Raw genomic sequence first — 13,002 nt, 5'->3', positions numbered from 1 at the left:
GAATAGTCTTGATTGAGATTGCAGTACTAGTAGGTGTAGTAGTTGTAGCAGTAGTAGTACGATTAGGGGTTGCTGGAATAGTCTTGATTGAGATTGTAGTACTAGTAGGAGTAGTAGTTGTAGCAGTAGTAGTAAGATTAGGGGTCACAGGAATAGTCTTGATTGTGATTGTAGTGCTAGGAGTAGTAGTTGTAGCAGTAGTAGTAGTAAGATTAGGGGTTGCGGGAATAGTCTTGATTGATATTGTAGTACTAGTAGCGGTAGTAGTAGTTATAGTAGTAGTGGGGCTAGTTGAAAAAGTAGTTATGGTAGTTGGAAAAGTTGAAGTAATATCAGGTGTTGTGGTAGAACTGGTAGAGGTAAGAGTAGTTGTAGTACTTCTGGCAGTGCTAGATGTAGGGATAATACTAGTAATTGTAGTAAACATTTTGGGACTTTGAGTCAAAGCAATATTTGTAGTTCCTATGGGATGAATGTCCTCATTAGCTGTTGCGGTAGATAAACGTGTAATGCTTTCAGTAGAATCGGTATGTATTCTCTTGAGAAAGGTAAAAGGAGTAGTGGGGAGATGTGCAGTAGTAGTTGTAGCTGTACCAGAGACTGTGGAGGAAACAATGGAAGGAGTGGACGAGAGAGATATGGAGGAGTGGAACACATATGGTTCAGTTGAGAAATTCCTCTCGAGTTCTACATTTTGATTGCTTGAGGGTTCAGCAACATGTTTGCCTAAAGATGTGTGTGTTTTTGTGTGTGTCTGAATGCCATTTGTATATGTCTCGGCATGTGTGTTAGGCGAATATGTCTGCACAACCGTAGCATCCAAGTGAGTGGGTGCTGGTGTCGGTGTGTTGAAGAGAGTGGATTCTGCAGTGTCTGGGATGTTGGCTGAGTGAGTCACCATGTCTATATGTATCTTCATGTGAGAGGGGGATAATGAGGTGATAGAGGAGGAAGAGGGAGTCAATGAGGGGGAGGCAGAAGTGGAGATACCAACAGTATTAGAAATAGAGGAAGACTGAGAATTCAGTACCACATCATTTGAAGTAGTCTTAATATGGTCCCTGGGTGTCAACAACAAGGCTGGAGATGTAGTTGTTGATGCCAGCATCAACATATTCATTTGATCTGTTGTAGTGACAGGTGTCTCAGTTTGTGACCTCGGGTTTATAGGGTCAGGGATAGGTCGGCGTGGGGTCAAAGGACGCCCCCTGGGCCTGTTGATGATTCGTCTTCGCTGTCCGATCCTCCTGCGAGAGTTCCAAGGGCTTTGAGGCCGGGAATTGGGTACAAAATTAGGGAAGAGTCCCTCCCGGGGGCTTTGGGGCTTCGTTCTAGAAGGGTTGGTGTTTGCTTCTGGCTCATCACGTTCACCTGTTTCTGGGACAATTTCATTTGCTCCTGACACTGGCTTCAATGTGACTGCTTTTTTCAGTGTCTCTTTGTTTGTCACTGACTCTGTCTGTGGAGTTGCTTTCTCTGTCTCATTCTCTATATTTGTCTCTGTTTCTGTTGATTCTGTTGTCGTCTTTATCTCTGTTTCTGTGTCAGTGTTGGTCTTTATCTCTGTGCCTGTTTCAGTGTCTATATTTTTATCTGTGCCTGTTTCAGTGTCTGTATTTTTATTTTTGTGTGTTACCATTTCTTTGTTTACAGGGTGAATTTGCTGAAGGCCTTCCTCTTTTAGATCAGTCTCATCAAGAGATGACCCTTCAGTTTCTGATTCGTCCCCTGCTCCTTCAGATCTACTTCTCTCTGTATCCTCGTGACCTTCATGTCTACTTGTGTCTCCACCTACGCCTCCTCCTACAGCTTCAGCTGTGGGATTTTCTGCCACGACAGGCTCGCTTTCATTAGTGGCAACAGTCTTCTGTCGAATCTTAGCCAAGAGATCAGCCCATTTCTGAGGGTCTATCCTTTGTTTGTTTGTGGTAACCCTATGTCTGTTCTCAAAGCGGTTTCTTATCTTGTTATTGGATGATATAGGCCTTCCTTCTCTCCTCAGGGGGCCTTCTCTCATAGGTCCACGTCTTACTGATTTTCCAATTGAAAGAAGTCTGTTTGGGGAATGCTGAAGAGGTCTTGGAAGTTTCCTATTGCCAGCAAGAATTATCTCTCCTTCCGCCATATCGCCAGACCCTTCTTCTTCTTGTAATGGAGCTCGTATCTTGGTTGACCGGCCCGCAGCTGACTGTGGCCCTGTGGGAAATGAAGTCCTAAGTGGAGGGGGATGTCTTGAAATTAATTCAAGCTGAATCGACAGAAAATCACTACCATACTGATTGACTGCAATGCAGCGGTAATGACCAGTATCCCTCAGAGAAGGGTTAGGCAGAGAGAGACTTCCATTTGATTGTAAAATGAGCCCACCTGATACAGGTAATCCCTGCCGTACCAAGTTTCCATCTGGTAACATCCAACTTATATGAGGCGTTGGTGAGCCAAAAGCCTTGCAGGATAGACTGACCGGTTTCCCAACAGTTGATGTGACAGGAGGTCCCACTTGCTCTCCTGAAGGGGGAAAAGAGGAATCCTCCACCGCCAGGCGCAGGGGAAGAACGTCTACATCCTTGCCTGCCCGGGCTATGCAGTAATAGATCCCTGCATCTGAGAGATGCACTTTTTGTAGAAGTAAACCAGAGGTTGAAGCCTGCATCCTACCACCTAGGCTACTGGAAGGGGATATGAGCTTGGATCCATCTGGGTGAACCCACTGTACTTTGGGGTTACCAGAACTTAAAAGAGGGCATGATAGCTCCACCTTACTACCTACTACTGCTGCAAGTTCTGTGGTGGTCTTATTAGTTGAAATTAGCACCCATGGGTGTGAGGTAGGGGAGGATGATGAGGGATGAGAAGCAGGGTCAGGATGAGCAGAAACTCTTGTTGAGTAGATAAGTTGAACTCTGTGTCTGTTAGACTGCGCTCTGTTTAGCTGAATGCTGATGGCTGGCTGTAGTAACCATAGCGGTCTGGCTTTAACAGAAGATTGGACTCCAGTGTGATAATATCCTTCCGTCTCTGGTGCCTGCCTGTAGCGGTAAGCCAATGCTGGGGCTTTACTCAGCATGATCTGCCTCTCCAGACGAACCGCAGTCTCACTGTAGTAAGCTAGGATCCTCCAAAGTTTCTCATAGCTCTGTTTGTCCACAGGGCATTCTAGGGAGAGTGTCAGAGCAAGGGGGAGAGGAGAAAAGGAGGAAAGAGAGAGATCTGGAGGAGGGGCAATATCCTGGGACTCTGAGTTAGTGAAGTTGCAAACCAGATCCACACTGTTGCCTTGTTGGTCAGACAGACCCAGAGAGGCAGCGCCTAAAGGCTCTCTAAAGGATTCGCTGGTTTGGATTTCACTGAGTTCTGTCTCCAAAGGTGTTTCTCTTCCTGGGGAGGCGATAACAGGCGGGCTGCACAAGGGGTCAGTCTGCTCAAGCAAGCCCTGACCTTGAAGGGAATTTGGCGAGGCACAGATCGGACACTGAGGGCCGCTGGGACATTTCATTAAGCCTAATTGAGAGAAAGGCAGAGAACATTATGTCATAAAAGGAAGCCTTGACATCTCTATCAACTGTGTATAAAAGCATAGCAACTAAACAAACATATCAGTGCACAATTCAGCTATCTGAACATATTAGCAGTGTCATATGTTAGTCATGCCAGCTCTTCTTAAGAATCGATTACCCTTTATAGGTCTTAATAATTCTGTATGGTGACTTCATCTACTCATAAATCAGGAAAATGCACAATAATTAGCCTATATTTCAGCTGCCTTCACACATCAATGCTGTCATCATGGATTAGTCATAGCAGGTTAAGTCTGGCATATCAATGAGACATATTCATGGTCCAGCTCTCATTCATGTCTCTATAACTGCCACAAGAAACACTGGAAGAGATACAGAAAATGGAGGAAATGTGAGAAGGGGGTGTTACAAAAAGCAGGTGGAGGGAGGTCAGAGGAATAGACTAAACAAAACCATATGTGTAGGAAAATAAATTTTTAGAATTATTTTATCAACTGGCTTGATTTGATATGCTATGTTACAGCTGTAAAATGTTTCTCTCAATCCACTCGCCTTGTTACTACCTTTCCTTGTTTCCTTGTTTTTCTCAAATCATTCTAGCTATATACATTTTGCAATAATCATCAAATGTTTTTATCTCTGTCTGACTTAAACTGGCTCAGAGGCTTAACAAATGACCAACATAAATCACATCTGCATGACAATGACAGGTGAAAAATATCAGACGTAACAATCACCTGGATGTGCCAGACTCCAAGTGAGAAACCAGTTCATCCTACAGTCACAACTCCAAGGATTAGCCTGCAGCACAAGAGTCTCCAGCAGAGGTGCTGTTGCTAATGTGTCTTTGGGCAGAGTTGTAAGACTGTTGTTGGACAAGTCTAGGTGTCTATAAAGGGTGAAAACAAACAAAAAGTAAATATTTAGTGGGTGGGGATAGTGGACAACAAGGTTAAGTCAAAATCATGGAGAAATTGATAAAAGAGTGTGAGTGGGTAGTGATAGATGACAGTTTAGGGGAAAAATAACTACTCATTTTTATCACTTCCACCATCATCCTTATGTTCAGACCCTGGTTATTACTCTGCAGTAGTAAGATAATTAGATCATTAATAAAAACTGAGGAGGCACAGTGCCAGAATTGTATTTCGGTATCAATAACCAGCAAGACTAACTTTTTTCATCGAGTGGGTTCTTCTTTTGACTAATCAATCCCGTGTCACATTATCATTATATTTCACTGGACACACCATTTTAACAACATTTTGCTAATGCTTGGTCACAAGTCTACATCTTACAAATGTTTTTTTTAGTATTTTGATAGTCAAGAACATAAAGCTCAATTTATGGAAGTATTGTAATGAATGTAGCAATAACACATTTACCAGAGAACAGAGAGTTCTCTTTTTTTGCTTGTATGTGATGTGTTGTTAAAACATTTGTCATGTTGTAACTTGCCAAACAATGACTATAACATTATGTGCTTTAAGTGCTCAAGCTCACCTGAGTGTAGAGAAGTAATATGTATTCAGGAGGGACAGTGTGCACAGAGTGCGAGGGTGCAGTTGATGCAGCCTGTTCCCTTGCAGACGCAGCAGCCTGAGGCTAGGCAGCTGGAGTAGCGCCCGGGGGTGGATGTGCTGGAGGAGGTTGTGATCCAAGTACAGACGCAGCAGGGAGGTCAGGCCAGAAAAGGTTAGAGATGAAGAGATCTCTCCAAGCTTGTTATAACTAAGCTTTAGTATCTGCGGGGGGAGGGAGAGGAAATTGAGTGAGCGGAAGCAATGAAGGATTAGAAGAGCAATAAAAAATGGGGCATCAAATCTGATGAAGAAACCAAGTCTATGCACTGATCATAAGTCTGCCACTGGACACCACATGCTTGTAAATTGAATTTATGACACATTATGCAAGGGGGATTGGAATGATGACAAAGGAATCGGGGGAAAAACTCTTTGTAAGCAAAAATAAATGCAAACTGTGTAGTTTTTAGATATATGGGGAAATACTTTCAGTAGCACACCAAATTAAAGAAAAAAAGTCCACCACACAAAACCAGACGTTATAGTCTTGCTGCAAGTTTATCGATTCAAAGCAGCAAGGACTAAAAGGATATTCTAGCGCTGGGGTTCTTCAATGTTTCAAATATGAAATGTATCCTCAGCTCCAGACTCTGGGGATCTATTATTATTCTAGTCATGTGCGAAAAACCCACCAACCTTTAAAGACACACACCATGAAAACTATGTTGTGGAATTTTGTTTCTGTGAAGCTTGTGATAAATCTGCTCTGCAGGAAGGCTACTTAGCTGGCAGAGTTCCAACTGCTGACAGATCTAGCACGTGAAGCTGTCAGCACATGGAAATATGGATCTTATTATCACACAATGGCAAATATATCAGCATCTGCCTGGGAGATGAAGGGAACAATTGCTTGTTGAGTAATATGACGTCCCCACGGACTGCTAACTCTGCCCTTAAGTTCCTGCTAAAATGTCCAGTGTGTTTCCTGTCACTGAGCAGCAAAAAGAATGATAGCAAATAAATTATGCAGAAAAATGTGCTGACAAATTAGAACAGAATCATTTAAACTATTATATTAATTTCCATAATGGTTTTACAGATTGAATGTAAAATTAATCATTTTATAATCATTTTTTATCGTCAGTCTGACCGCTAGATTTAGGCTTATTTATTAATATAGATTCCTCTACAAATTTGACCAAACTCTTTGACAAATGCTTTATATGTTGATAATCTCTGCATTACTTATGTTGTTAAAAACTGAAATGGGTTCTGTCAAACAGTTTAAGTATATACATCCATCATACTTAAAGCATACTTATACAGACTATAAACTAAAATTGCTACAAAAATGTAAGGGCTGAGCTTTCTGAAACAAAATACATTTGAAATAGTGAAAGATCCTTGTATGGCTCCTGAGGCTAGGATTAAGGATTAGTCTGTGAGACTCGGTCCAAGTTTGATATTCACAACTGTGTCCTGCAAAAATATTTTACATCCAAAGAGTCAAAGGCTAAATATGTGAGACAATGATTTATTTTCCCCATTAACATCCATAAACGTTATAATCCAGGAGGATAGTTTGTCTTAGAAAAGGACAATACAGGATACTCAATGTTGGTTGCGTTAACGGCTTGGATAAAGGTCTGCTTTAGTTCCACAAAGAAAAATCCACAAAACATAAAGAAAAGAGCTCTGTAGAATCATCCCCATTTCTTTTAAATGTTTGCTTTCATTCATTTTGTCAATCATCCCACCCAATCATCATCTGCTAGTTTGTTTTTGAAATGATTTCCCTCTCTTTTTAGCCTTAAACTATTTCAATGTTGGGTCCAATGCATGTTGCTCTTCTTCCCATTTACCTGTAGTGATTTCATATCTTTGAATGCTTCATCTGGCAGATGGTGGAGGTCATTGCTGTGGAGCATCAGAAGCTCCACCTTCATTAGCCCAGCCAAAGAACTGTCACGTATTGTGCTGATGCTGTTGAATCTGTGGCACAGACACAGCATCATCAACCTTAGATGTCAATACATCAACCAATATTATATCTCCTTAGCTTGATCATTTACTGCAGTTTGACACATTCCAAACTTTGTGGGTGTGTTTGCATGGTAAATAAGAGCACTTCTATTTGCTCACTTGAATTCCCTTACCCAAAGTTTATGCGGCGTGTGTATGGAGGCAGTCCAGAAGGTATGCTGAGCAGGGAACGAAAGGTACAGTGGACTTCATTGGCCTGGTAGCAGTTACAGCTCCTGGGGCAGGCATGGCCCATGGGCACCACAAATGTCAGTACCAGTAGAGTCAGCAGGGGAACCGACACACACACACCCCGATACATCCTCAGTCCCCAAGAGAAGAAGCCCCGCTGGGATTATCACTGCCAACAAGAAGCAAAGAGCAAAATCAAGACTGATGGAGGGTAGCAAAGTGCATCACACTGACATGTGTCAAAATCCAGATGACAGTCTCTGTCTCCGTCTCTGTCTCATCCTTTACACACGCATGCACGCACGCACGCGCACACACGCACGCACACACACACACACAGGCACATAACTGTATTCATACAACCCAAAAAGCACACATTTTACACATGAAACTATCGTAAGATCCGCACGAGCCCCACCGTCACATTGGCACTTGTCTGAAACAAAACAGACCTTCGGGCTATATACACATGCGCACCCACTTGCCCAGTAGGTCGATTGAGCGGCATACATAAAGAAAAACTAAAAGAGCAGGAGGATTTAAAAAATATAGCATTAAAAGAGAGCACGTCAGCTTAGACCTCACAGAAACTCTCCTACTCTGTTTCTCTCTCCAATTTAATCTCACACAAGCGCACAAATGCTCTTAAACCATTCAAATGTATCAAACCAACTGTAGAGCAATGGCTGCGAGAGGCTTTTTAAATTTGAAGCTCAAAGTGAAGTAAATCACACACTTTAGCAAGAAGCATCCGAGATGAATTCATTACTGTAATGCAAAGTCGCGGATGTGCAGAGCATACCTTGAAATCCTGTGGAGTTATTTCACGCAGTTATTCATTCTGCCCATCAAACACTGATTATAATCCAACTCCACGGTTCGGAAATTTGATTAGCAATTAAGTTTATCATCCACCAATAAACTCCGAGATTGTTGAAAAGAAGTGGAGTTCCCCAAATAAATTGTCACTTAAGATGTCAGTGAGGAGAGCGAGGAAAAATAAAAGAAAGTAGTCACACTTTTGTGAACTCTGCAAAACAACAAAATGATTTTAGTTAAATCCAACAGGTCTTGCGCGTCTCTTGAAAAGTAACACTGGAAGTGACAGGCGGGCTATGCAAACACGCCTGGCGCTGCGTGAGTGTGCGTTTGTGTGGATGACAGGGGATGTGTGAGTGTGTATTCGAGCTGAGGAAAAGGGACTCTACCGAAGTAAACTTTGAGTGACGCTCTGGCTGAGGGGTTTGTCCGAGGAGGGGCTTTCTGGAAACACAAAGGTAACAAGTTACGGCTTGGCAGGCTGAACTCCTCAAATCTTTACTCTCTACATGTAGCCACAGACATCTTTCTGATGAACTACAACTTACTGGACGTTTTCTGTCTCAACTGATGCCGATCACATGTTAACTTCTGTGCTCACTGCATCTCCATCTATTTTGCAAATTAATTTGGGAAAAGGTTATACTGTAGCTTACAAAGTCAGTTAACAATAAGCATGACTGGAGCTTCAGATTGGCCTAAGCAAGGACTTTTTCTAAAACGAATACCCCATTTTTTGGAATAGAGATTAATATCCCAACTTGATGTCCCAAAAGCCTTTTTGGTGGCTTTTTCCCACTCCATGTAATTTAATTTAATATACCTTAATTAGATACCGCAAATCTGAAGATTTTTTGTCTCAAAAACCACGATCAGATTCCAGCTCATGGCCTCAGATGGTTAAAACTCTTCAAAAAATAGAATCGGAGGATGAAACCCTCTTTATTTGTCACATACATGCACACAGCAGAGCACACACAGTGAAATTGGTCCTCTGCATTTAACCCATCCTAGTAGGAGCAGTGGGCAGCTATTGTGCAGCGCCCGGGGAAAATAACCAACATGACACAAGACTCCTGTTTCTTCAATGGTATCTAAATTGTTACATGGCTAAGTGTGCATACATCTTTGGTTTAAAACATCCACCCAGGCAAAATGTTTGGTTTTTTTTCTATTTCTGAGGTTTGGGCCAAGGACCTAGTGTTTGTGTTGTCAGGGAGTTTATCTTTCTAAAGTGGGACAATAGCGACTAGATATTTGTCCTGAAACATGTGTGTGACGTCAACTAAATAAGGGATTGTTTGCTCTTTTATGTGATCTCAGATTCTCGGGAAACCCAAACTGATGATACCTCCCTCTCAGAGATTTAAATAAAGGCAGGGCAAGCAAAAATAGACTGATGGCCCTCAGCTGTTGTCTCAGTAAACTCACCCACTGTCCTTCAAGGGCCTGCCTTTGTGTGTGTGTGTGTGTGTGCGTGTGTGTGTGTGTGTGTGTGTGTGTGTGTGTGTGTGTGTGCGCGTGTGTGTGTGTGTGTGTGTGTGTGTGTGTGTGTGTGTGTGTGTGTGTGTGTGTGTGTGTGTGTGTGTGTGTGTGTGTTTGTTTTAATCATACACATTAAGTTTCATTGCAGTTTTGTTCCCACATGGGGCACAAGGGCTGGATATCAGCAGCGGATGTGAGAAAAGGGTCACCACTAACTTCTCACATCAGCCGCCTGAATAATGGATTATAAAATGAATTTTGAATGACTGTTTATCCCCCAAGCTTGAAAGTCGATAAGTGAACATATCAAAGTTGCCACTTGATTCATCAGCAAATTCCTCCATGATGATTTTCAACAGATGACCCAATCTCCACCAAGATATAACCCTTGTCACTGCAGGCGATCTCTTTGTGTTGAAGCTTAACAGTTCCCATGCTGCACTGACTCTCTGTAACTCTGATAGGCTGTGAAAAGCATTAGGCCCTATCCTAACTCTCTTCATTACAATATTCATCACTGTACTGGAATGTATTGCGCCATAATAAATGAATCATTGTCTGTCTGACTGGAAGGAAGGAACAAATCAGGACATAATGTAATATCAATGGCACTTTGAGGAAGGTGAACGACTGAATTAAAGAATGAAGGGAGACAGGGAGAATGGAAAGGGAATAAAAGGCATTACTTGGGCACTCGGTACTCTCCTGGTATAACATTTGCCCATGTATTACCTGATCATGTTTTGTTTTAAAGGATTACTGCATGATTTTGAAATATGCCATGACAAACCAGTTAAAATAATAATTGTTATTTAGTTGTCAATTAATCAATCAATCAATGAGCAAATGGCCTCTACTTACACATTACTTATACAACCTACAATAAGTAAAGTTGCAAGCCTTCCTCTCCCACTGAGACTTTAAAAAGATCCGCTGGTCATCAGTGCTCTCTAACTTTTTTTCTCTGGGGTTCGGTGCTATCTAGGTCAACCAATGGAGTGCTGAGTCATGAGTTCAGGAAGTAAACAACTAAGTAGACCAGCTTGCTGATACATAATTTAATTTGCCTTTGATGTATGAATAAACTCTTTCTCTCAAGTTCTGACCTAAAAATTGTTGCACTATATTAAACTAAATCAGTTTTTCCATTATCTGCATTTTGTATTTGTTCTAACTTTGGCTGAGAAGGATACAAATGATTGGAGGGAGAACAGTAAAGGTACAAGGTACAAAGGTGTTTTTACAGAGGTGCTACTTGAAAGTATGAAGAAACGAAAAATACGTCTACTCCTCCCAGTCAAGGTTAATTCTAAAAATGTAAGACAGGGTTTAAGAGTTCAGTAAGGGCAGGAATCCAAGAGAATCCTCAGAAAAACCAAGACTTTCAATTACGTTCAACATGACCTCATGGATCCAGACCAGTTTCGGCTGCAGGCTCATAAAATGCTGGTTTATCGCAAAAACAGATTGTCCACAGCAGACTTCTTAAAATCAGCTTTCATGAACGTTTCCTGAATTGAATGAATACTTGTCCTGCGAGTGTAAATCCAAGATTAAATGTGCTTATTGCATTAGTTGCATGGAAAACAAAACTCATCTCATGGTTAAACTCTCAGTTGTGGTATTGATTATTTTGTCCTGTCTTTAATATTTGGATTCAAGTTGTTCAGTAGATAGGATTATACATTCATTATATAAAGCCACCTTATGTAAGTCTTGTGATACAAAATCAGATGGTACATATGGTATGTATAGAGACTTAAAGTACTTGGGGAAGTAATACAAAATGAACAGTGACTTCCAACATGTTTTTGTTTTTTAACAAATCTCTACTTCTCCCTACACACTGTATATTACCCGACAACAATTAGCTCAAATTATTAGTTTTAAAGGCTTACATAAACTCATAAAAGCAAATGTTCCCATAGTCTGACTTTGAAGAAGAAGTGCTCTCCTAGAGCCTGGGAGCTCTCAGGGTCAGTCCTTGGTGTCTATTATCGATCCAAGGCTCTGGCACTCCATGAGGTCAAGGCTTGCCTGGACAGATGACAGCCTGGGGCTTAGCAGCTCAGTGGGCGACCATGGCAGCGATCCACTGGGCTGATGGTTGGATGATCACAAGGATTTGTTCTTTTTACATTGCGTTAGCTTTGCTCTTAGTCGTAAACTAAGTCATTTGAAATGGCAGGCTGTGAGAGGGTTACTGTATTTGATCTGAATTGAAGCAATTACGCTAAGCAAACAAAACTCCATTATGGCATTATACTATCTTGTTATGTGACAATAAAATTAGAATATATACAATTACATTTTAAGCTTGTAAGTTTGTTTTAAGATCATTTTGGTGGTTATAATGAAAGAGCATGATTAAAATGCAAGACTACACACAGTACAAATATGTGAGTAAGAAAAACTGTGGAATTCCCAATACAGAGTCAGTTTTCATGCAAGTGATTCTCAAGCAAGGGTTGGAGGGTGTTTTTGACACTGGAAAACCTGGTGCAGTCCTCATGCAGACACAAAAGAAGATGCATTGGTTGTCAGTGGTCTTGGCTTACCTTGGGGAATCTGTGACGAACAATTCTAGGGGAAAACAACAATGTGTTTTTGATTGGTATGTGGAAAAACTGTGATACTTTATGTGATTATCTGTATGTTATATTGTGTTGCATGCAGGGTCCTTGCACTATAATGAAGATTATTTTTTATGTTCAATAGTTGATTTCATTTTGTAAAAAGGTAACAATCACCAGTTTGGTCCTCTCTATACTGTACAGTCATGCAGTGACTGTGCAAAACCAAACCTCTTTATGTTGTAAAGTATACCACACTGAATATCCATTGAATATAACAATAAAAAGTTAATCTATTTCAGCAGTAACACAGTCAAAAACTTAATTTGTTGATCAAGCTGTTTTATGTTGACCCTTGTGGATTGATATGAAAATAAATTAATGTTTTGATATCGTTGACAACATAGCTTAAAATTAACATTTGAAGCTCATTTATGAAGTGGAACACAGCAGGTGATTTTGTTTTTATGGAGAAATTGACAATTTTATCACATTCCACTAAAAAGGTTGTGTTATTATACCCAACACCAACACATTGAACAATCATTGCTGTATAAGTTAGTGGTTGAGCAGTTAAAAAAAACATCATACAGCCAAATTAAACATCCTACAGAAGTGTCATCCAGAGTTTTAGTATCTGTAAGACTTACGACGAGAGTTATCAACTATGGTGTTCAGGAGTAATTCATGTCATCATCACTAAAAATGATGGGGGCAGTTAAAATTGCATCTGGAAGCTTGAAAGAGGGGGATTCATTAATGAGATGCACAGATAGCCACAAACCCCTGTTGAGTTTTTCTTGAATGATATACAGAGCCTCTGTGAGTAAATCTCACACATGTATAGCATAGACAGACTCTCAGCTATTG

The 13,002-nt window shown here is 41.0% G+C and overlaps 1 protein-coding gene across 1 annotated transcript; it reads right to left on the bottom strand.

The window, feature by feature from the left end:
• Positions 1–332: 332 nt before the first annotated feature.
• LOC134867435 (matrix-remodeling-associated protein 5-like) lies at positions 333–7,385 on the bottom strand. The gene is made up of 7 exons (XM_063887996.1): positions 7,198–7,385; positions 6,904–7,033; positions 5,022–5,263; positions 4,256–4,407; positions 1,637–3,501; positions 812–1,561; positions 333–389 (listed from the first exon to the last, which is right to left on the bottom strand). The coding sequence occupies exons 1-7, from the start codon at positions 7,383–7,385 to the stop codon at positions 333–335; spliced, it is 3,384 nt and encodes a 1,127-aa protein (XP_063744066.1).
• Positions 7,386–13,002: the final 5,617 nt, after the last annotated feature.

This window comes from Eleginops maclovinus, chromosome 7 (assembly GCF_036324505.1).
Source record: "Eleginops maclovinus isolate JMC-PN-2008 ecotype Puerto Natales chromosome 7, JC_Emac_rtc_rv5, whole genome shotgun sequence".
Taxonomy (NCBI): Eukaryota; Metazoa; Chordata; class Actinopteri; order Perciformes; family Eleginopidae; genus Eleginops; species Eleginops maclovinus.
The sequence above is the reverse complement of the archived record's forward strand: the minus strand, read 5'-3'. Positions and strand labels throughout refer to the sequence as shown.